This window comes from Cyrtonyx montezumae, unplaced genomic scaffold (genome assembly GCF_038088225.1).
Source record: "Cyrtonyx montezumae isolate F1298 unplaced genomic scaffold, pur_monq_1.0 scaffold_29, whole genome shotgun sequence".
NCBI classification, from domain to species: Eukaryota; Metazoa; Chordata; class Aves; order Galliformes; family Odontophoridae; genus Cyrtonyx; species Cyrtonyx montezumae.
Window position 1 is genome coordinate 11262939 of NW_027072033.1, and position 22816 is coordinate 11285754.

A 22816-nucleotide genomic window follows, 5' to 3' on the forward strand; every position below is an offset into this window, starting at 1 on the left:
CTCTCCTTTCTAATTTCCTTTATCATAATGCCAGGCCCACTCACTTCCTCCAGTCCATCTGTCAGCTAACCTTCCCTCAGCTCAGAAGGTTTCCAGCTCCTGCTGCATGGCCTTCTGGTCACCTCTAGGCTTGGATTGAAAACTATCTTTGATTTAGATAAATCCAAAATATAGATAATATTGTGCAGACCTTAATGACAGCAGCTAACACCTTGCTCAGTTACTAGACATTTACCTAGCTTCAGAAGTGAGCACTGCTGACAGTAGTGTCCTAGTGATAGAAGTGGATGTACAGCTTGCAACTTCAAGCCTATCTCAGACATATCTGCAATGCACTGAGTCACACCAAGAACTAAGCCTTTCAGCTCATATAATTTGAGCTACAGAAAAGAGCAGAAAGGGGAAAAATGTCTACAGAGGATGATAACTGAGCCCTAGCTAATCTGTGTTTCATTATTTCTTTTTTTTTTTTTCTGAGAGGGCTGTAGAAGAAAATAAGTGGGATAATTTGCCTTCACCTATACATGGGTGGGATCAAACTGATTCCTACTGGCTCCCAGAAGTTGTTGTCAGTATTAGAAACTATCCTGGACCCACTGCTCTTCCTGTAGGTGTCCAACAAATCTTCGTGCTAAATTGCTGGTCTCAGTGACATCCTGTTGCAGTGGGTTCTCCACTCTGATGACTAGAGGTCTTTGAGAAGTTGTTAAATTGGCAGTTGTAATTTGCAGGGAGCAGCCCTTCCATGTATTTGTGTGTTTGTTCACACCCCCAGAAAAAAATGGGAAACAAAGTTTCTAAATCCTCTCTACACTGGTGTTCCTTTATATGCAGTTTTGTCACATCCCTCTAGACTAACAGTGATCAGACAATCATGGTACAATGATCACATGCAGCTTGTCATGTCCAGCCCTCCCTCCCTCAGCCGTGTTAGGTCCTCACTGCATCTTCTGCATGATCAGGAAGAAGCTCCCTGAAGAAGTACTTTGCATCATGATTCAGCCAACAAAATCCTAAACAGCAAGCTGAGGGATTTGACAATTCATATTTTCTGTCTTCCAAATAAGAAGCAGCCTGCTGGCAGCTTTTCCATACTGACAGAGAAAAGTAGAAATGTTTCTGCTTGTCTTTGAATTTATCTCCTTTGCACACTTAACATAATTCTGCTATTAGCTAAAAAAGCTTATTTTATTCCACTTTTTGTGTCTCCCTTTCTTCAAGACACAAATCACAGGGATGTGTTCTGTTTTTTCTCTTTCCAGATTAAACAGAAGCAGCCAAGACTAGGAAACAGTGTGTTAAATGGAACAATCACACAGAACAATTATGAGTAAAAATGCTTTTTTTGTGGCTGGGGGTAAATTATTGAAAACCCAGATAATATATATATGTAAGTATGCATGAGCAAAAGGTTAAGTTATTATTATCCAGTATGAAACATGATTTAAACTCTGACCCAGAATAGAAGATGGAAAGTTGGTCACTACATCGTAAGAAGAAAGGCTACTGCCACAGAGCAGGAAAAAAGCAGGGGCGATATAAAAAACACCCCCTTAGAGAAATGTAGATTATGAGATAATGGTTTCTAAGGAGTGTTGCTAGGCTATGACGATGGCAAAGATGCATTTAAGAAGAAATCCAGCATGGGGAGATGACTAAAAGTTATAGCACCTTACTCATAAAATTATATACCAACAATTTGGATCTGTCCCTTCTGCCACCTGATAAATGCAATCAATAGTGGTATCCTGTCAATGCAGGAAAATTGCAGGCATGCATCGCATCAAAATACATAGAGCTACAGATGCAAGTGTTAGGTACAGCCAGTCTGAAACAAGCAAAAGATGTTTGTACATGCAAAGAGAATCAGAGCTGTGAAAATCCCTGACACAGGTCGTTGCAGAAGCTAAAACCTTATTTAATCATATGGGAAGATCAAGGATGCTCATGTAATAAACAGTTGACAAACATGAAACAAGAAATCTCTCAGCTGATAAGAACCTCTGTGAAAGTATTAGAGGAGAAATTAAATTAATACTTGTCTGATGAATCAGCTTTCACCCTTTATCACCACAATAATCCAAATACTCAAGAACATGCTTATTTCCTTTGGAAACAGTCATAATAAACACATCAGAAAAATAACACCAGTTTGATGGTATTTGAAATGTCCTCTGCATGACTATATCCATGAGATGAAAATCCTATATCTGGTATTAATTACAATAGTGATTATTTCTTTTCATAAAAAATATAAGAATTATATTCAAGTCCATTCCTTCATAGAATCATAGTCGTAGAATCATTTGAGTTGGGAGGGACCTTTAGAGATCACCTATCTCACTCGTCTGCAATGAAGGATATCTACAGACAGATAAGGCTGCTAAGAGCCCTGTCCAGTCTGACCTTGACTGTCTCCAAGGACAGGGATTCAAACAACTGTGACAAGTCACAGCCTTCACAAGTCATGTTTGAACCATGGTTCCTGCTGCTTGATGAAAGGCTCCAGATAGAGGAACAGTTTGAGACATATTGCTAAGTTTAAACAAGGAGAATAAGGAGCAGAGCTCAGTAGCGCTTTCTGATTTTCTCTTCGGACTGGGCAGCAAAATACTTTTCCAACGTCCTTGGATCAACAGAATTCTTCTCTCCCTCTACTTGAAATCTTGACTCAGGAAACAAACAGATATACCTTCTTAGCAAATGTTTTATTTTTCCTAGAAATTCTAGTGTTGACAGGAGCAAAAGAATGTTAGGGACCACTTTCCAGACTTCAGACAGTCTGGAATGATCTCTATCACCAATCTTCTAGGCAACAACTCACCTGAGATAGCTTTGTTGTGGTGGCTGGCAGGAGTGGGCGACTGAACTTCTTCTGGGAGCCAATTGCTGCTGGAAATGGTGGTGCAGAGAAGACAGCTGCCACACAGTTAATCTTGTTGATCCAGGTCTGCATTTCTTCTTGGCTCCTAGGGAGAAAAACACATATCAAACACTTGCTGAATCAGCCTCCTCTCCCCCTTTCCCACCTCTCCAATGGTACTTTCAAAGTAAGAGTAAGAAGGATTCAACAAGTTTTAGAGTCTGCTGACTCTTCTGGCTTTTGAGAGGGGTTAGTGTCAGCTGTCTCATTCACAGGTTGGCTCATGAAAAGGTACATAACTCCCCCCAGTATGCATCTTTTCCTATTCCAATCCAAGTGCCCAGGAAACAGAGACAGTCAATACCCTGATTCAGACATATGTCCTGAAGTCTCATCTGCTCTGCAGCCTAAGATCTCAAGGAGGCTCCATGTGGATCTCAGTACAAAAAGGCTAATGCAAAAAAAAATGTGCATCAGTTTTCAATGCCAGAAGCAAAAAGGTCATCTGTTCCGTCTGCATGTCACAGCCTGAAGAACTTAATCAAATTATTCTTGTATTAAGTACTAACTCTGTTTCTAACCAAAGAGAATCTTCTAGAAATACATCTGGTTAAATCTTGATGACATCAGGAGACAAAATCCAAGACTGCCTTCGGTCATCTGTTAAAATGATTAATCACTCTGACTGTTAAAAGTTTGTGCCTTGTTTCCAAATTGAATTTCCTGCAGCTTCAGCTTCCAGCTGCTGCATCTTATATGCCTTTCTGAGCTAGATTAAAAAGCCTCTTAAAACCTGATATTTCTTTTTCATGAACTACTTGTGCACTCTAATAATATCACTACTTAATCTTATTTCTGATCTTATAAACAGACTGAACCTCTTAAACCTCTGCTTTAACCTGTCCTGGCATGAACTTATCCCTCCTTCAGAACTTCTTTCTTCCCTCAACTGTTGGCACAAATCAGAAAAGAGTACTTACTGGGCTTGAAAAAGCAGGACTCTCCAATCTGCTGTTTTAAGCTTGAGGACATTGGGTTTCTTCTCATAGTCTGTTGCCTTGGATGCCAGTGCATGATGCACACTAACTGCATTTTTCACATCTTCCTCTGACAAAGCCTTTTCTGGCTTGTACTCATCCTACAGAAATTAGCAAGGAAAAATGACATGTTGTATCTCGTGCTACTCCTTTTTCCTTATTCTAAGGAAAAATCTTGTTGCATAGTTATGAAAAACATTATTAAGTATGTGGTCTCTCTGAAAGGAAGAGGAGAAGTTGCACATAAGCAATGCACTATTTGTCCTCACTTCAGGAATTCTTCACAGCCAGATCTCAACCTCCACTACTCAACTGGTAGTGCTGGAGTTATTCCTGATGGAGTTCTCAGCCTCCACTGCTCTGCTGTTCTTAACAGTGTAGAAGTCACCCTGTCAGTTTCCACAAAGCAAGTACAGCAACACTTTTTAAATCTTTCTTTGATTCTAGATGATGATGATGCTAGAGAGAAAGCCTAGCCATGGCTGATCTGCCAATGCACGAACAGCCATATGGATCCAGCACCATCACACAACTCCTTTGTACATTTTCTTCAATCTATTCTCATGTGTAGTCTTTATTAAAAGAATAAAAAAGAATCCCCAGGGTTACCAGACCAACTTCTAGTTACACCACATTACACAATCTCTTTGGAAGCATAGAGCTGTATGACCCACAGAAGGGAATATCTTCTCTGAGCAGGGTCTGCAAATCATAGAATCACAGAATCACAAAAGATCATCTAGTCCAACTGTCCATCATTAACATTGCTACCATAAGCTACTAAAACATATTACATAGCCCCTCATCCAGATGCCTCTTAAACACTGCCAGGGACAGTAACTCCACCACCTCCCTGGCAGGTCATTCTAGTGCCTGACCACCCTCTGAGAGAAAAAGTTTTTCCTTATGTCCAATCTAAACCTCCTCTGGTACAATTTGTGCACATATCCTTGGGTCCTGATTGTTGCCTGGGGGAAGAGGCCAAACCCCTCCTCATCACACTGAGTGCAATGACGTCTCCTCTGAGCCTCCTCTTCTCCAGGCTAAACAGTCCTAGCTCCTTCAGCTATCCTCATAAGACTTGTGCTCCAGACCCCTCACCAGTTTTGCTGTCCTTCTCTGGACACGTTCCAGGGCCTCAATGTCCTTCTTGTAGTGAGGGGCCCAAAACTGAACACAGTACTCGAGGTGCAGCCTCACCAGTGCTGAGTACAGGGGGATGATCACATCCCTGCTCCTGCAGGCCACACTGTTTCTTAAGCAGGCCAGCATGCCATTGGCCCTCTTGGCCACCTGGGCACAATGTTGGCTTATGTTCAGCCGAGCACCTCCAGGTCCCTTTCCTCTTCACAGTCATCCATCCACTCATCCCAAGACTACAGCGCTGCATGGGGTTATTGCAGCCAAAGTGCAGGCCCAGCACTTGGCCTTATTGAACCTCATCCCATTCACCTCATCCAAGCAATCCTGCTTATCTAGATCCCTCTGGAGGGCCTCCCTACCCTCAGGCAGATTGTCACATTCTCCCAGCTTGGTGTCACCTGCAACCTTACACTCAATCCCCTCATCAAGATCATCAATAAAGATATTAAACAATGTGGGTCCCAGTACCAGCCCCTGGGGGACACCACTTGTAACGGGTCACCAGCTGGACTTAACTCCATTAACCACTACCCGCTGGGCATGGCCCTCTAGCCAGTTCCTTATCCAAAGAAGTGTATACCTGTCCAGGCCACAGGCAGCTAGTTTCCCCAGGAGAATACTGTGAGAAACCATGTCAAAGGCTTTGCTGAAGTCCAGGCAGACTACTTCAACAGCCTTTCCCTCATCTACCAGACTGGTCACTCAGTCATAGAAGGACATGAGGTTTGTCAAGAATGACCTGCCTTTCATGAACCCATGCTGGCTGGGCCTGATTCCCTGGATGCCATGCATGTGCCGTGTGATCTCACCCAAGATGATTTGCTCCATAACTTTCCCTACTACTGAGGTCAGGCTGACAGGCCTGTAGTTCCCCAGATCCTCTTTATGACCCTTCTTGTTGATGGGAGTCACACAAGTACACACTTCCAGTTCTCCAGGACCTCTCTAGATAACCAGGAGTGCTGGCAGATGGCTGAGATCGGCTTGGCAATCACCCCCACCAGCTCCCTCAGCACCCTAGGATGGAGGCTGTCTGGTCCTGTGGACTTGTGACAGTCCAGATGGAGGTGGAGCTCTTTAACTGTCTCCACCTGAATCATCAGAGGTGTATTCTGCATAGCATCCCAGACTTCCAGATCAGGGCATGAAATTCCTAGAAGTGTACAGCAAGCACAGCACTTTTTGGGTTTGCAATGTGGTACCATTCCCAGCAAATAATAAAAACGGTGAGATAAACTCCTCTGTGATGCAGTTGTCTGCTGCGAACAGTGCTTGAGCTCCCAAGCAACAGGAGGTGGGCAACTGCACAATTATTGCATTGCCACAAGTTCTATTTAAAGCACACCACTACAAATGGCTTTTCCGAATATAAGAAAAGCCAGAAGCAGCACTGTACAAAGTCTCTCAAGGAGAGTCCAAAGCAGCCAGCAACTGATTCCACATCTTTCCTTTAGGACTTCACCAGAAATCAGTGTCATCTGAAACATCCACCAAGGGAGCTAGTATGACAGCTGCAAAGCAGAAGAGCAATTCCCTGCAGGTGTCATAACTATCGATCCCTTAACTTGAACACAAAAGTTATGAGATGGAGTTTAGCAGACAACAAAGTACAGGACACACATCATATAGCATTAGCTTAAACACCCAGCAAGGTACTTCTCCAGGGGAAAAGCTCCAGGGCAAAAGATGCAGCTTTTGAATTGATGGTTTATCTGGTGGTATACAGACAGGGGCTTCAACTGCTGAGGGCATCTGTGCTCTCACAAGTGAGGCTGGATATGGCTGGGTGTTTCAGGGGATAAGAGTCACCACTTGTGCTGACCACCATTTCGCAGAAGGGAGGGCAAAACACCCAATACTCTGCCAACTTCCAGGTTACTCCAGCTAGTGTAGGTGCAGAACCTGATGCTGCTTAAACACTTCACCAGTAAGCCCAGGGAAGAAGCAGCTAACCAGCAATATGTTCACAATCAGCGGCTCCAATTGTGTAAAGACAAGGGCACACAACCCACCACAGAGTTGTGGCTGAACAAATGGAAAGGCAGAGAACTGTTGCACTAATGTCCAAAGGGTAGCCTTCAGTCTAATCACCTGTGACATAAGGTATTTTCAAAGCTTGACAGTGAGCTACGGCAAAGGCTCTTTCCCTCTCCTGGCTATAGGTCCTGCCAAGTCCCAGCAAGTGTTGGATGGATTTTCCTATAATGAGGGACTCTGCCTACTCCCATTCAGAACGCTCTCTACCCCTCATTCAAGGCACATTTGAGAAGGTGTCTAGGCAAAGGGCGAGAACTGGAGAAGGCTGCCCAACACCTCACCCAGCTCTATCTTGAAGATGAAGGAAGCAAGCCCCCTCCTTTAAAGGTATAAAAGTTGACTTCTTTGGTAGTTGCTCTAGGGTAAATGACTGGCTCCAGTATCCATGTAATGAGAAAAAAATCAAGGCCAGGAAATGGAACTTAGACCTCAGAAGCATGATATTCCATCTTTCCTCAAATTACTGCCTCGAGTCAGTGTCAGCTACCATCATGCTAGGTGCCTCTCAGCTTTCTGTGAGATTAATTCAGTGGTCACATCTCACTCTGGTGTCTAAACCTGTTCCAGAAAAACTCTACATTTGGGCAGCCCCAGAAGTGATATTGACTGAGAACCCTTCCTTTCTGACAGAGTGAGTTCAGGATAATCCTTTCTAATGCCACTGGATCAGCTATTTGCAGCCTACCTTGACAGCTGGGTCCCTGCCAGCTTTTCCAAAAGCAGTCATCAGCATTCCAGAAATATCTATCAGTCGTTGGCCAGCCTATGAGAAAGTTGAAGGGATGTGAATGCGCTGTCAGAATTTCTCCTTTAAGGCCTTCAACTCTTCTTGACTGGCAGACAATGCTAGGGGCACAGGAATAACCATACTTCATATGCCACCAAGGACAGCACATGTGCATGTGTCAGTGTGGAGGTGGAGCAGAAATGAAAGGCAGCTCACTAAAGTTAGACCAAGTCAGTGGCAAGAAATATATAAGGAGCCAGAATGGAAAAGTGACCTCAATATCAACAGAAAGCTGCTGTGAACACAGCACACAGTATAACTACATGCTGAATTCATTTTTCTCAAACTCCTATCAAATGACTTTTCTACATTCTGCTGACCCAGTTTCTTTGTGGACACATATTCCTACACCCATTTCTGATACACCCAACTAAGGCAATCAGCTTTTTATCAGCCAAGGTATCTGTGGGTAGACACCTCTGGTCAGCTGCACATAACAGACGCAAAATCCTTTCAGAAAGTCTTGTCTTTGATCACTTTACACCATTACAGCCTTTCTCCCTCTTTAATTTTGACAGAGGAAACTTATTTGAGAAAAATTATATACAAATACCTGAAATCCCTCAAGATTATAAAATATCACATCAAAGAGACAAGATTTTGCAAACCTCAGTGCAGAGTCAAAACACAAAGGCCCATGTCCTACACTGCCTGCTCATATGCAATGAGGTCAGCCTTCTTATAAGACTTTTCTGTACACACATCGCATCCCACGTCAGTCTAGTGAAGAGACATTCTGTCAAGCTCCTACTTCTCAATTTTCTCTTGCTATAAACAGAGGACAGGAAATTAGCTTTGGCCTGAGGATGTCCACAGTCAGGGCCAACAGCCCAAACATGTCAAAACTCTCATTTTATATAACATTGTGTAGGCATGTTTAGACAGTAGACAGTTGGCTAATTGTGAACGCTTCCAATGAGCCCCTCTGGTGGCCTCTGTGCTCACTAATTCAGAAACTCTCTCTCTCTAATCACTCATTAAAAAATAAAACAATATGAAGCACAATAATTAGCACTGGAACATTTCCAGTGGAAAAAAAAAATGGGCACAGAGACAAGACTGTCCAGATAAACCCCTCCATAAATCTCAAATGACTGCCATTGGGAACCACTCTAATCTATAGACTTTGACAGCAAAATAAGAATTAGTCTGCTATGCAAACAGAAAGGGAAGAGAATTGGGATCACACTAACCACTGGGAGAACCACAGCTGTTACTAACTGTTAATACTTAAATTAATGTCTTGAGGGAACAGCTGAGTTACAGATGAGAACAGAAAGCAACAGTGCAGAGGCCTTTACATTTACTTGTGGGCATACAGTACCTACAACAGTGAGATTTCTTTCTCCTTTGCTTGAATAGCACTCAGTGCAATGAAACTATCATCACAGCTTTTTCCATCACAGATGTACAGATAATGAGAGAAAGAGGGAAATCTTGTAAATGCATATGGGCATGCATCCTGCCCTGTAGTACTGTATAATTAGGAGAAGGGAAACAGAGAGAAGGAAATCCCTTGCCCAGAACTACCACCAGAGTTCTGCATTTTTACACAGAAATCAAGTGGTTATAAAATGCTCCTCATTTTTATGAAAATGGGATCATTTCTGTCTCCTGGTCTATTGCAGAAGGAAGCAGCAATTCATTAACACTTACTACCGCTAAACTTGGTCTAGCCATGTATTTTAAAACCCTGTCATTAGTAAATTCTGCAATAGCATGTTCCTAACAGTGCGAGGTTTATTTCAAGGCTGGAGCAAAGTCCTGCTGGAACTTCTGAGCTGAAGAATAATCAGAGGATGTTTCACTGCTGAATGAGGCACTCACTGCTGCTGAGCAGGGGTCACAGGCACACTGGGGAGACTCACAGCTGCCCCATCACTCAGGGAGTGCGTCACTTCTCAGCAGACCCCTCTGTCAACCTTTCTAGCACTGAATTAAAAGTCTTGCTTGTCACTTGCTACAGCTTCAGTGAAAGTTGATTCGGGGCTATGTGAGAGCGCAGTTTTGCAGAGTAACTATCTTGTAATCACTGCATTCAAGTGCCATGACACAAGCAATATACACAACTGAAAAACATGTAAGAACACTCCACCACTGTGTTTGTACAATGGGATTGCCTGGTCACACCATGAACCAGTAAATGAGCACCTGAGTGATCAGAGCAGAGGCCAGATCTGCCCGCCTCTACCTCGGTGGTGCTTCCGGCTGTGCTTCCGGGAGCACACTCAGAGCCTGCGCAGGTTGCCCCTCCCCTTGCTCTCTTCTTTCCGGCGCGCCAGAGTTCGAATGAGAGGCAGCTGCATTCCTTAACCCAAACGGTTGCCGGGAGGGGTGAGTTTCTCTAGTTTCCCCTTTTCTCTAGTATCCCGTAGCGCCTGTATCACAAATAAAGGCTCTGTCACTGCCTTTGTTTACTTTACAATTTGTTCTGCAGAAGTATAGCCGGATGTGAGATCGCTCTCATGCTTACCAAGAGATGGAGGGTTACAGTGGGGAGAGCAGCCTTCTGCAGAAAATCTGCACGCTACATCAGCATCTGTAAATTTTGTCTAAGTGTTTTTAACTAATATTACTGTGATATATACTTATGTAAGTTTTCAATGAAGATTCTAAAATAGACAGCACCTCTACTTCTTCCCCTTGAAAGCTTATTAAATCCCTCTCAAGGATCAAATAAGAAATTAATTTATACACTATGGAGAAGAACTTTCTTAATTCTTAGGGAACCATTCAGTCCTTTCAGATAAATGCTAAACTCATTTCAGAAATCAGCTGACTGCCATTCACTCTGGAAAGTGAAGATGCAAGCCTGCCATACAGACAATTTTAATAAAATCTAAAACTGCTGCCAACAAAAGAACCAGAGGGAACGCTCAGCTGCAATTCAGGACACCTAGTTCTAGTCTTTCACACTGGCTTTGGAGCATGTAACATCCAACTTTCAGACCAAATCTTTCCTCCCGCCTCCAGTTTACTTGTCTGTTCTAGCACTTCAGCCCTGTTCAGCTCTGGCACTGAACACTGACCAGACACCTCATAAACCCTGTGCTGTAAGAAATTGATCCAAACCATTCTCATCCCTCTTGAAGACCATACACCATGCTGCCTCCAAAGAAACCAACAACTTCAGAAACACAGAACAAAGAAGAAGGAAATTACAGTAAGCACTTGCATTCCTTACAGTTGCAAAACACAGTGGAAATGTAGAAACACTTTCAGAAGAGCATATTTCTACAATGCAGAGCAACCTGGACATACATCACCTATATCAAGAACATTACACTTAGAATGGGAGTCCCAAAGGCTTAAAAACCTACAAACTGACAAAATTCAATTTGGTCAGTTCTTGCTCATATATTCCATCTCACTTTCTTAGAGAAGTTATAGTTTAAAAAGTGTATAGTTAAAACTGTATTACAAGCAAGCTTGTGCCAAAAAACCTGAAGACTTGAGCTGAAGGTTTGTTTTTAGACTTCTTGCTGGAAGAGAGTAAAATTTTTTAGAAATATGTGTTTATGACCTGCTTTGGAAAAAAAAAAAAAAGGTATCCTCTAATTTTGCTATGGAGCAGAAGCTGCAGATTCCGACTAAGATCAAGCTGCTGTTAAACTGTTTTGCAGCTGCTCCTGCAGCCACTGCAGAAAAGTATACTGCGAAAAGACTGTAAAGGAGGACAACCTTACAGGAGGTGAAGTCATACATATCAACTGCAGTGTTAAAAGCAGCCCAGAGGAATCTGTGCAAGACAGAGAAATGAATCTGTCTTTGCTTGTGAAGCTAGCTGTTTTGTCAGTCATGAATGGCAGAGATGACATAAACCGGAATTCAGAGTGTACATCTGGATAGGGACAGTGAGACTGAATTTGAAACTGTGAAATAGAGGAACATGTTAGTGAAAGGATTCATGTCTCAATGCGTGTGTAAATGGGGTGGGGCACAAACAGAGCAATTATATTGTGTTGAGGGTCAGACGGAAAGGAACCTGGAGGTGGGTCATGAGAGTGGAGAGGATGCCTGCAGCTTTAATTAGTTTTGAAAATATAGTGATTTCTCCTACCTTCTGCAAGAACAAGACTGTTCCCTTCAGCACAGCATAAAAGGTTTTCCAGCCTCGCTTTCCCCAGGGAGCTGCAAAGAAAACAAGTGAAAACCCATTTAAATCAGATCCATTTTTACACTTTGTCTAGGCAACAGGAAAGCTGCATTTGTCCTGTGTTAAACCTGCTCTGTACTCTCCTTTTCAAAGTACAATGCAACTCAGCACAGTGCCTGCACACACCTGCTGTGGAAGAGTAATAAAACAACCCAGATGGTAACACTGGACTGGATCAGAAGGGAACAGGAGCAATGCAGAAAGCAGGCCAGAGTGATCTGGTCTTTCTGCTCTGGCAGGTAGACAGACATGCTAGATATAAGCTCCGTATAGTGGTGGTGTTTTTAGTAGGAAACACCCTTTCTCCACGTCAAAATAGGTCAGTAGCCACTGCTCAGAATCAGTGTGACACTGCTCTAAAAGCAATGGCTCCCAAAAGCACCCTTCCTTCTTACAACTGCTGTTCACTCAAGTGGATATTGAGTGGTCAGACGCAGAGAGGAACCAAATAAATGCTAAGGAGAAAAATGATCACTTCTTAAGAAACCTGAAGTAACACTGAGGAGCATCACAGAGGCAAAAGATTCAACTCTCAGATCCCTAGGAACAAGAATGAGAGGGAAAAGAGGGAAAAATGCGGAGTTGCAGGGAAATCAAGTATGAAAGCTCCAGTCTGAAATTCAGCTGGGGTTCAGGGAGAAATGGCATGGGCCGTACAGTCACAGAAACAAAGATGAGAAGCATACACCTAAATTTACTCTCCACCAAGAACACACTAGCAACCAACTTGCATACATAATATATACTGCAATTAGAAATTTGTACACGACTAAAGCATCACCTTCTAAAAAGCACCCATTCTGATCTGACACCAAGTGGCAGTGAAAAAGGTTATTAGTCATTTGTTCCAGAGGTTAATCACTCTCATCTCTCACAGTGGCCATTATTCCTACTTATATTATGCATATTATAGAATTTCACAGAAGAAATCTCTACATAAAACTAAGCTCTTATGAATTATGACAGTGTGCTATAAAGACAGAATGCGCTGTTGCAGGCATCCTGGTTGTACAGATTTCTTGTGTTTTCATAGAACTGTATCATAGAATGGCTTGGTTTGGAAGGAAACTTGAAGCCTGCCCAGTGCCATGGGCAGGGCTGCCACTTACCAGTTCAGGCTGCCCAGGACCCCTTCAGTGCCTCCAGGGATGGAGCACCCACAGCTTCTCCGGGCAGCCTGTCAGGGCCTCACTCTCTGAGCAAATAATTTTTTCTTAACATCCAACCTAAATCTCCCCTTTTAATTTAAAGCCATTCCAATCATACCACTACTAGGCCATGTAAAAAGTCACTCCCTCCCCTCTTCATAAGCTCCCTTTAGGTACTGGAAGGCCACAATGAAGTCTCTTTGGAGCCTTCTCAAAGCTAAACAAGCCCAAGTCTCTCAGCCTTCCTTCATAGGAGAGGTGCTTCAGCCCTCTGATCAGCTTTGTGGCCCTCCTCTGGACCTGCTCCAGCACAGTCCCATCCTTCTTGTGCTGGGAACCCCAGACCTGGACACAGTACTGCAGATGGGGCCTCACAAGGGCAGAATAGAGAGGGATAATTCTGCCCCTCTACTTGCTGTCATTTCCCTGTTGATACAGCTCAGGATACTTTCAGCCTTCTGGGCTGCAAGTGTACACTGCTGGCTCATGTACAGCTTCTTCATCTACCAAAACCCTCAAGTCCTTCTCCAGGGCTCTTCACAATGAATTATTCTCCCATTTTGTATAAATATCTGGGATAAGCACCTTATTGAACCTCATTTGTTTCACATTGGCCTAGCTTTCAGGCTTGCAGAGGTCTCTGTGGATGGCATTCCTTTCCAGTGTATTACCTACTGCACTACTCAGATTAGTATTGTCTGCAAACATGCTAAGGGTGCACTTGATCCCACTGTCTATGTCATTGACAAAGATGCTGAAGAGCACAAGTCCCAAGACTGACTCTTGGGGGACACCACTCATGACTGGTCTCCACATGGACATTGATCTGTTAATCGTAACCTCTGGCTGCACGTTAGACATAATCTGCTCTTGGTGAAGCTGTTCTGGCTGACACGGATCATTTGGTCATCTTGCATGTGCCTTAACATCACTTCCAAATCTGTTCTGTGATCTTCTCAGGCCCAAGGAAAAGGCTCAAAGGTCTAATTTCCCAGGTCTTCCTCTCTACAACTGGCTTTTATTGAGTTCAGTTTCCAGCCACTGGTCTCTGCTGTGTCCTCCTGTAGACTGGCTAAAGTGTTTTAGCTCTTGGTGCTCTTCTCCTGAGAAAATATGTATGGCATATAATCACAGAAGCTCATCAGCAATCCCGTACATGCTGATCTCTGCCCTGCAGTAACTGCCCTGCATTTAACAAATTAGTTAATTTTATTTGCAACTAGAATTTTGGAATTTAACTTTTCAAGAGTTGCATGACAACATGAGTCAGACCTCTAATATATACAGGAACTTCTGAAGCCACAGCCCTAAGTACACTACTCATGAAAGGCTTACCTCTAAAATGCCAGCATACAATGAGCTGAAAAATGAGTGATTCTGAATACTGTAATCAAATAGGTTAATCATGGCAACCATATACAGTTATTTATTAAGGTTAAATAAAAATAAGTTTAATAAAGAAGAACCTACTTAGATTATCCACTTATCATAAAGAATAAAGTCAGTTTGATTACACCACCACCACTTGGATTTCTCTGTACTAGCCTCCAAGTTGAAAAGTTTTCCAAATGTACCTTCTAAAATACACAATACAACATGCAAACACAAAACAGCTTAGTTTAACTAGAAAGAGTTACAGTTACTGGAAACTAATTGCAATGTCAGCTTTTCTCTTCAGGATTCACCCCAGCAGTATAAACCATTAATAGGTGATCTTCAACAATAACTGGGAAAAAATACAGGTGTCCTGGGTAGCCTCTGCTGTTTCTAAGACTCTCAGTAGAAAATAAGCAAGATACCCAAACAACAAAACACATGCAGGCAAAACAAAGACCTTTGATAACTACTGCACCAAGAATGGAAGTAGGACATGAAGGAAAAAGGTTAATTAAAAGTGAATAAGAAATACAGCAGGATTATTACAAAAAAAGGGGCATAAAGACACCATATGGCGTAATTCTTGCTGTTACCAAAAGCTGCTGGACTTGTCAGATATGTGACTCAGAATGGGAAAAGAGTGAACACCTATAGGACCTTCCAAGCAGAGATTAATCTTTTTTTTTAAGGTCGGAAGTAGAGAGGAGGGGAGATTTGAAACAATCTGGTACCACATAAGGAAAAGAATTACCAAACTCCTACTGAATAGCTGTAATTCAATGAAATTGTTTTCTCTTCTATAATCCATGAGATTCATTTTCTTTGAGCACAAAAGATTCATGCTGCTTTGCTGTATCACATTACTCATCATGTCCAATGCATTAGAGCTGATGCAAACTGAACTGTAAATCCATTGTAAATCCTGGCGATAGCAAGACTGTGATAATCCAATTGCTGTCTTGTTTGTTTTTGTTGCAGTTTTCCCTACTGAAACAGCACTGTTAGCCTTGAAAAGCAGTCTCATCCTAAGTGGTACAGTGCAGAGATTACAAGGAAGAGAGATGTGATGTGAGACATGAAGAACACTTACTTTTCTTTCCATCCATATCTGCATGGATTTTCCGAGCCAGAAATCCAGTTTTATACACAGCAGCATTGGGGTCATGAGGGATGTCCAGGAATGGGTTATTAGAGTTTCCAATTCGACACACAGCCTTTGTCTGGTTCCCATTATCTTTTTCATCTGTGCCATCCAAATGGTTTTTTTTTTTCTCTTCTTCATCCCTTAACAAGTAATGAAATAGAAGAATGAATGAGCAACTAACAAGCAAGGTTTCATTTTAATAATTCTTGCACACTCCTTGTCAAAACTTACCTCTCTCTCATACGGGACCTTATTTGAAGAGAAACCTAGACATACACTATAACGTAAACAGATCATAGAAAAGCATCAACTTCACCAGCAGAGCCTACAGGAGCTGGATTTTAAAGAAAGCCCATGTTTGCCTTTTCTATTTCAAAAAGATAGGCTTTCCAAACTGTTCAATGTCCTACATTTTGAATTATTTTTATTTCCACTTACGTTAGTGCTAAAATAGAAAAAATTGCCTGCAAGGTTCTCCTGAAAAACCTCTGATTTCTTCAGCTGTTCATATGTAGATGAAAAGAATTAGATTACTAGAGATCACCAGGGCTTACTCTTTAACTTTGCACATGATACACAGACTCTACCTCCTTTTCTTTTAATTTCCTCTGTACACTAGCATAAAAGCATTAACTAAAAACTACAGTAGGTGAATTGTCTTATCTGTATTTTAGAAACAAAATGCTGCTCAAAATGATACTTATTAGTATAGTATACACAATACAGCTCTTGGAAATTACAAGGCAACCTATTTCAGCAAGTCACAAGCACTGCCCAGCTGATGAATGCCTTATTGCTTGTCAGCCAAGAGTGAAAAGCATAAGCTAACTTAGAAAATAAAGGAAGCCCGTGTTGTTTTCAGAGAACAATTGGTCACCGAATCCAGGAGGATGGTGCATCTGCAGGGATCACAGTTAATGTCAGATTACATTGCAGCCCAGTTTCTTCTGAAGTCCCTACATGCTCCTTTCCAGTTGACTGGTAAAGGTTCATCAAGCAGGCTGAAGGTTGGTAATTGAAGGATATGGTAGAAATGCCTCTCCTAAATTCATCATCTGACAAAAAAATAATTAACACTTGAGTGCAATGATAGGTACTTGAAGGGGAAAATGAAAAGCTGCAGCATTTCACTGGATCCAGATGATTACCACAGGTGACAAACTATATCACCCAAAGCTGAATGTCCAAACCTGCATGTGTTCACAGGTGTGCATCAGACAAGGATTAGCAAGGCATGTTTCAGTATCTCTGGTATCTCTTTGGGATGCTGCAACTGTGTCTGCAAATGATTACCCAAAGAAAGGGATCATCTGTGACATCCCAACCTTTGCTGAAATGATTTCCTAGGGAATTTAGTCTGAGGAGATACTAGGGTAATGGACTGTTATGACAACAAGAAAACCAAATCCAGAGGCACAGGTGAGATTTATCAGCAGTATGGATATGAGTGCTAAACATTTAGCCAGACAGCAACAGAAAGGTGCCAGACATTTCATTCAGTCACAGCGATATAGATGGTGGTGCACTATATACCATCGTTGTGTTGTCTGGCAAAAATCTTCTGATTAGTAAGGGGAATAAAATTTGTATATATTTGTATCTGGAAAACCAGATTCCTGCAAGAGAGACCAGTTCTTCCATCTTCTAGCCTATCAATATGCGTGCTCCCACTCCAGAACAGAAACAGCTGCAATAAGCACTTTGTTGGTCAAAGCAGTAAGAATTTCTTTGTGCAGAGTTCTGCTGAACCCAAGTTAAAACATCCAGGAATTCCTGACAATTTTGACTGTCTCCACCTTTCCCTTCTTGTTCCTACAGCTCTGACTAGCTGGTGACAAGGCCAGACCACTATGACAGATACTTCTTATATCTGTCCATTTCAGGAGTAGATTCTTTCGACATAAGTCTCTGCGTACCTCGTATTGTTTAATCTAGTCTAAATGCTCCCAAGGGCACTAGCACTCAGGCTGATTTGTCACATATAAATGCTTGTGAATTCTGGGATCTCAGCTGAAGACACAGTGGATTTCTCCTTGTCAGCAGAGACCTACTGCAGTAGATGGCTTATGATTTTTTTGAATGCCCTGTCTTCTTTAGATCCACAGGAGCTCATCATCCTACACAGATTCTGTTCCACAGGAATGGACCTGCACTCTTATGCAAGCAACTACAGGAGTTGTGAGCAGTAGGGATTCTAGACAGCATTAATGCTGGGAGTGGTACTCTCAGAGTTGGCATCTCTTGGGCAGCTAAAAGCAAGAATTCTTTAAAAGACAGTTGTAGATAGAGCAGACAAGGATAAAATTGTATCTGTTGTCCTGACTACTGCTCAGGCAACAGACTTTTAAATGGTCCTTCAAGCTGTCACTGAAAATGGGACATCTCAGACTCAGAAGACTCTCATGCCTGGGAGCTGGACGTTCTGACTGTTTGGAGCTCAAGAGACATGAGCCAGTCTACAAGGTGCAGTAAAGGGAACCAGAGAGGAGAGAGGAAGTCATTACAGAGAACATGAAGGAATGGCTGTACAGCTGATTAGCCTCTATTTCTTTCTGATGCTGAAGTAGTAATACTAGTAGTAATAGTAGCAAAAATAAAACCACAGACTCTGAGACTCATTTCTTCAAATGTTTCATGTTACTTCAGTGGTCAAGCATAAGAAGAAAGCAGGAGACCTGGGAGGAGTTTAAAAGCAGAGGAACAGTTCAGGTAATGTAGCACTTGGTCATATACCCTCCAAAATCAGAAGAGTAGGACTGGAGTCAGCTGGGGACTGATAAAAACATATACCCTTACATAGATCAGTCAGCTACAAAGGTGATAAAATAACTGCAAAAAGCACAGAATGGTAGGGGTTAGAAGGGATCTCTGGAGATCACTGAGTACAAGCCCCTGCAAGCAGGTTTTCCAACACAGATTACATAGGAAATCTTCCAATAGGGTTCTGAATATACCCAGAGAGAGAGACTTCACAATCTCTGTGGGCAGTAACAGTAATAACCCTCACAATAAATAAGTCTTATATTCATATAGAACTTTCTGTGTTCCAGTTTGTGTCTGTTGCCCTTTGTCCTGCTGCTGGGTACCACCAAAAAGAACCTGGGACAGGTTCTTCCTGACTCCTGCCCTTTAGATATTTTAGGTGTTGATAAGATCCCCTTCTCAGCCATCTCCAGGCTAAAGAGTCCCAGATTTCTCAGCCTTTTCTCATAAAGGAGATGCTCCAGGCCCTTAATCATCTCTGTAGCACTCTGCTGGACTCTCTCCAGTAGTTCACCTTCTTTCTTGTACTGGGGAGTGCCTAAAAGTGGGCACAATACTGCAGATGTGGCCTCACCAGCACAGAGCAGAGGAGCAGCGTCACCTCTCTCAACCTGATAATTACACACTTTTTATTAATACCATAGTCTTTTTTGGCCACGGGGGCACACTGCTGGCTCATGGCCAAGCCACTGTCCACCACGACACTCAGGTCCTCCTCTGCAGGGCTCTATTCCAAAAGGTCAGCCCCTAGCCTGTACTGGTGCATGCAGTTATTCCTCCACAGGTGTGAAACTCGACACTTGCTCTCGTTGAACCTCCTCAGGTAAGAACCTACCCCACTCAACTCACTAGTCTGTTTGGGTCTTGCTGAATGGTAGCAGAGCTTTCTGATGTGTCAGCCACTCCTCTCTAATTTGTATCAACAAACTTACTGAGGGTGGGACCTATCTCTTTGCCTTGGTCACTGATGAAGATGTTGAACAAGACCAGACCCAGTATCAATCCCTGAGGAACACTGTTAGCTACAGGCTTCCAACTAGACTGCACCACTGATCACAAGTCTCTGAGCTCTGCCAGGCAGACAGTTATCAACTCACCTCCATGCTCACTCACCTATACCACAGTTCCTAAACTTGTATCTACGCAGATGTTGTAGGAGACAGTGGCACAAACCCTGCTGAAATTGAGGTACACAAAATCCACTGCTCTACCCTCACCTACCCAACTGGTGATGACACTGTAGAAAGCTAGCAGATTGGTCAAGCATGATTTCCACTTGGTGAATCTATGTTAGCTTAATGTCATGGTTTTATTATTTTTGTTATTGGTATTCCACATCATAACATCATGTAGTGCAGTGAGAGTTAAAGAGTTAATGCTCCAGCTCCATGCATCACTGATAGCTCCAAATATACCTGTCTCAGAAGAGAACTACGTACCCCAGAGGACTTTGCATTGCTTTGCATTTTTCCATTTTCCACTCAGAGGGAAAGATAAAAACTTGGTGTGTCAAGAGACACAGCCTCTTCCCTTTTGGATCGACTCAGCAGTGGGTGCTTGCTGCCATCTCGCCTTCAGCATTTAGCAAAGGCCTTCGGTTTATCAGACACTCTCTCACTCATTTTATTTGATTTATTAGCTTTAATTCCAATTATATTGTATTATATTGTGTTATTTTGCATTCCAGTATCTTATTTAGTAAATTAGCTTTCCTCCTCAGATTGTTGCTGCTGTTTTGTTTTAGGCACCTCTCCCATTCTCCAAGACCTTTCACAGATTATATGTAGTGGCTCAGAAATCACTGCCAGCTTCCTCAGCACTTATCACTGCAGCCCATTAGGCACAAATGAACTGTGTGTGTCAAGTTTGCCTATATGATCTTTGATCAGATACTCTTCCACCAAAAGGAAGATTTCCTTTCTACAGACTCTTTTATGGTGATAAGAGTCTGGTATTCTCAAGGAGTAGCCTTAGCAGGAAAGCAAAGAAGGTGTTCAGTAGCTCTGCCTTCTTGTATCCTCCATTCTCAGGAGTGAGAACCAGCAGTGGGCCCACATTTTTTCCTAGTCTTCCTTTTGCTACTGACATAAGAAAAAAGTCTTGTCCTTGACTTCACTTGTTAGATTTAATTCCAAGTGAGTAATAACCTTGTGGCTTCCCTGCCAAGATCTGACAACATTCCAAGTGGCCAGACCTCTTTTCCAAATTCCATAGGCACATTCAAATTCTTCCATTTGAGTTTTTCCATGAGCTCTCTGCTCATCCACACAGGTCTCCTGCAGCCTTTGCAGGTTTTCTTACTCTTAGGAATGTACCGATGATGAGCTTGGAAGAAGTGCTATTTGAATGTCAACCTTCAATTTCCAACCTTCAAATAATTCCTTCAAAGGAATAGCTACAAGGAGTACTGATAGAAAGTTTTTCTTAACATTAAACCCATACTTTTTTTGTTTCAAACATAAGCCCATCCACGATGGTTATAAAGAATAATTCACACTTTTCCCCTTTGCAACAGCCTTTACAACCTGAAAATACAGATCCCTCTCATGAGCGCTGTCTCTTCTCAGAAGAAGAGGTTATAATGAAGAAGTTTAAGAAGAACAACACAATTATCATGGCAAAATGCATCAAACTGGGGATTTTGTGACATCAGCACAATGAAAACAGGATCTGCTGTAATATGTGGATGAAACAATAACTGGATTCACTGTGGTAAGTAGGAATTTCTGCCAATGATTTCAGTGACTTCACTACTTTCTGCTTGATTTGTGATTCGAGGAAATGAACCACAGCACAACAGACAGGAGAGCTGAATGGTATGATGTACAAGAAATATGGAACAGGATAAGAAACAGAAAAATCATGCATCTGATCAGTTTTTCCATACTGCTTTTATTAAGGCAGGTAGGCAAGAGGAAACAGCAAGTAATCAAAGTCACTGGCAGAAAATTTCTTGGTATTTCTACAGTGAAAAGTAACCAAAAAGTTTGGGATCTGAGTAGAATGCTCTCAAGACCTACCTAAATAAATACATTTACCAGCTCTCCGTGGATTCAGGTCTGATTCGTTTGTTTTACAGATTATGGCAAGTAACTCACTTTTAACTTTTTGGAGAACAAACTACAACTACTGCAGAAAAAGGAACTGCAATGCCACTTTCTCTTCCACAGCTGTACTCATGTTTCTTTATTCATAAAGTATAAAAGAATGTTCCTTCTACTCAGTGCCTGAGGAAACAAATGAGGAGCACATCTGCTTATTAAGGTGCAACTTCTGGTGACTACAAAAGTGGAATCGGTGGTAGCCTTCTCTCTTACTGGGCTTAGGACCAGACTGTAATTCTAATAGAAAGGGACAGTGAGCAATTTAGGATGATGTTATGTCTAGCTTGTAACTACTGAGATAAGGATCAGGTGGCAGTCTTACCCATCACACTCAACACCATTAGACATCTTTGCCTAAGGACTTATTGACAGACATTAATTCACCAACAGTGCACTGACAGAGACACTCTTAAACTATTGCCTAGCTCATAAGTAAGAGCCACAGAGCCTCATGGTTACTCTCGCTAGAGGAAAGGTGTTTCTTCATACCAGAGTAATGAGGTAGCTTATGCTGAGGTTTTGTAGCTCTGTTTCCACATTGCCTCACTTCTCCGCCAGCCAACTCCACAAGAGAAGCAAAGGGATACTCTTGGAAAAGGACAGGCACCTTCCTCAGTTCTGTCACAGCAAAAGTGATCACATCTCTTTCCTATCCACCTGTCTCTGCAAGAGAAAGTAATGTGTTTTCTCCCTTCAGTTCAGGCAGTCCTAAGGCTGGCTGGAGTTACTTTACATCAGCAAACAGCGGTGTAATAGTGAGGAGGGACATCTTCACGCTCTCTCTTCCAGACAGACCTCTGAGTGCCTTTACTACCTCTTTAGCCTTGTCCACAGTGAGCTTCATTTCTTACTGCACAAAGTAATTTTCACATCAGTTTCAGGACTCTTTTTAGTTGCTTTACATCCATACCCCAAAGCCTTAAGATTCTGTTTTCCCATCTAGCCTGCTTGCACCTTTTTCCCCAGAATAATTAATTAGCAAAGGATATGGACTGGGCTATGTAAATGCCAAAAGAGTCACTGCCTATGTAAGGGCAGGCTATTTCATAAATCACCTTGACTGAAGCTAATGGGAACAGAGCCAAGTGTGAGCCAGTTCCTATCTGGAAGCTGCCCATATGATTTGACACAAAGAGCTGAAAATTCTGAGAACATGAAAGTCCTGTAACAGATTGTGCAGCGTCTAAAATATCAACGACAGTGTCCTGCAAAGAGCTCTGATGTTGTCAGAGGTAAGACTCCTACACTCACTCTGTT

The 22816-nt window shown here is 42.4% G+C and overlaps 1 protein-coding gene across 6 annotated transcripts in view; it reads right to left on the reverse strand.

Moving 5' to 3' along the window:
• PSD3 (pleckstrin and Sec7 domain containing 3) overlaps positions 1-22816 on the reverse strand; it is a 123595-nt gene that overhangs the window by 13587 nt on the left and 87192 nt on the right. For all 6 annotated transcript variants that reach the window (XM_065740704.1, XM_065740703.1, XM_065740702.1 and 3 more), the window contains 4 exons: positions 15639-15832; positions 11928-11998; positions 3844-4001; positions 2825-2969 (listed from right to left, as the gene is read on the reverse strand). In XM_065740704.1, coding sequence (XP_065596776.1) covers positions 2825-2969; positions 3844-4001; positions 11928-11998; positions 15639-15832 — 568 coding nt within the window. The remainder of the gene's footprint in view (positions 1-2824; positions 2970-3843; positions 4002-11927; positions 11999-15638; positions 15833-22816) is intronic.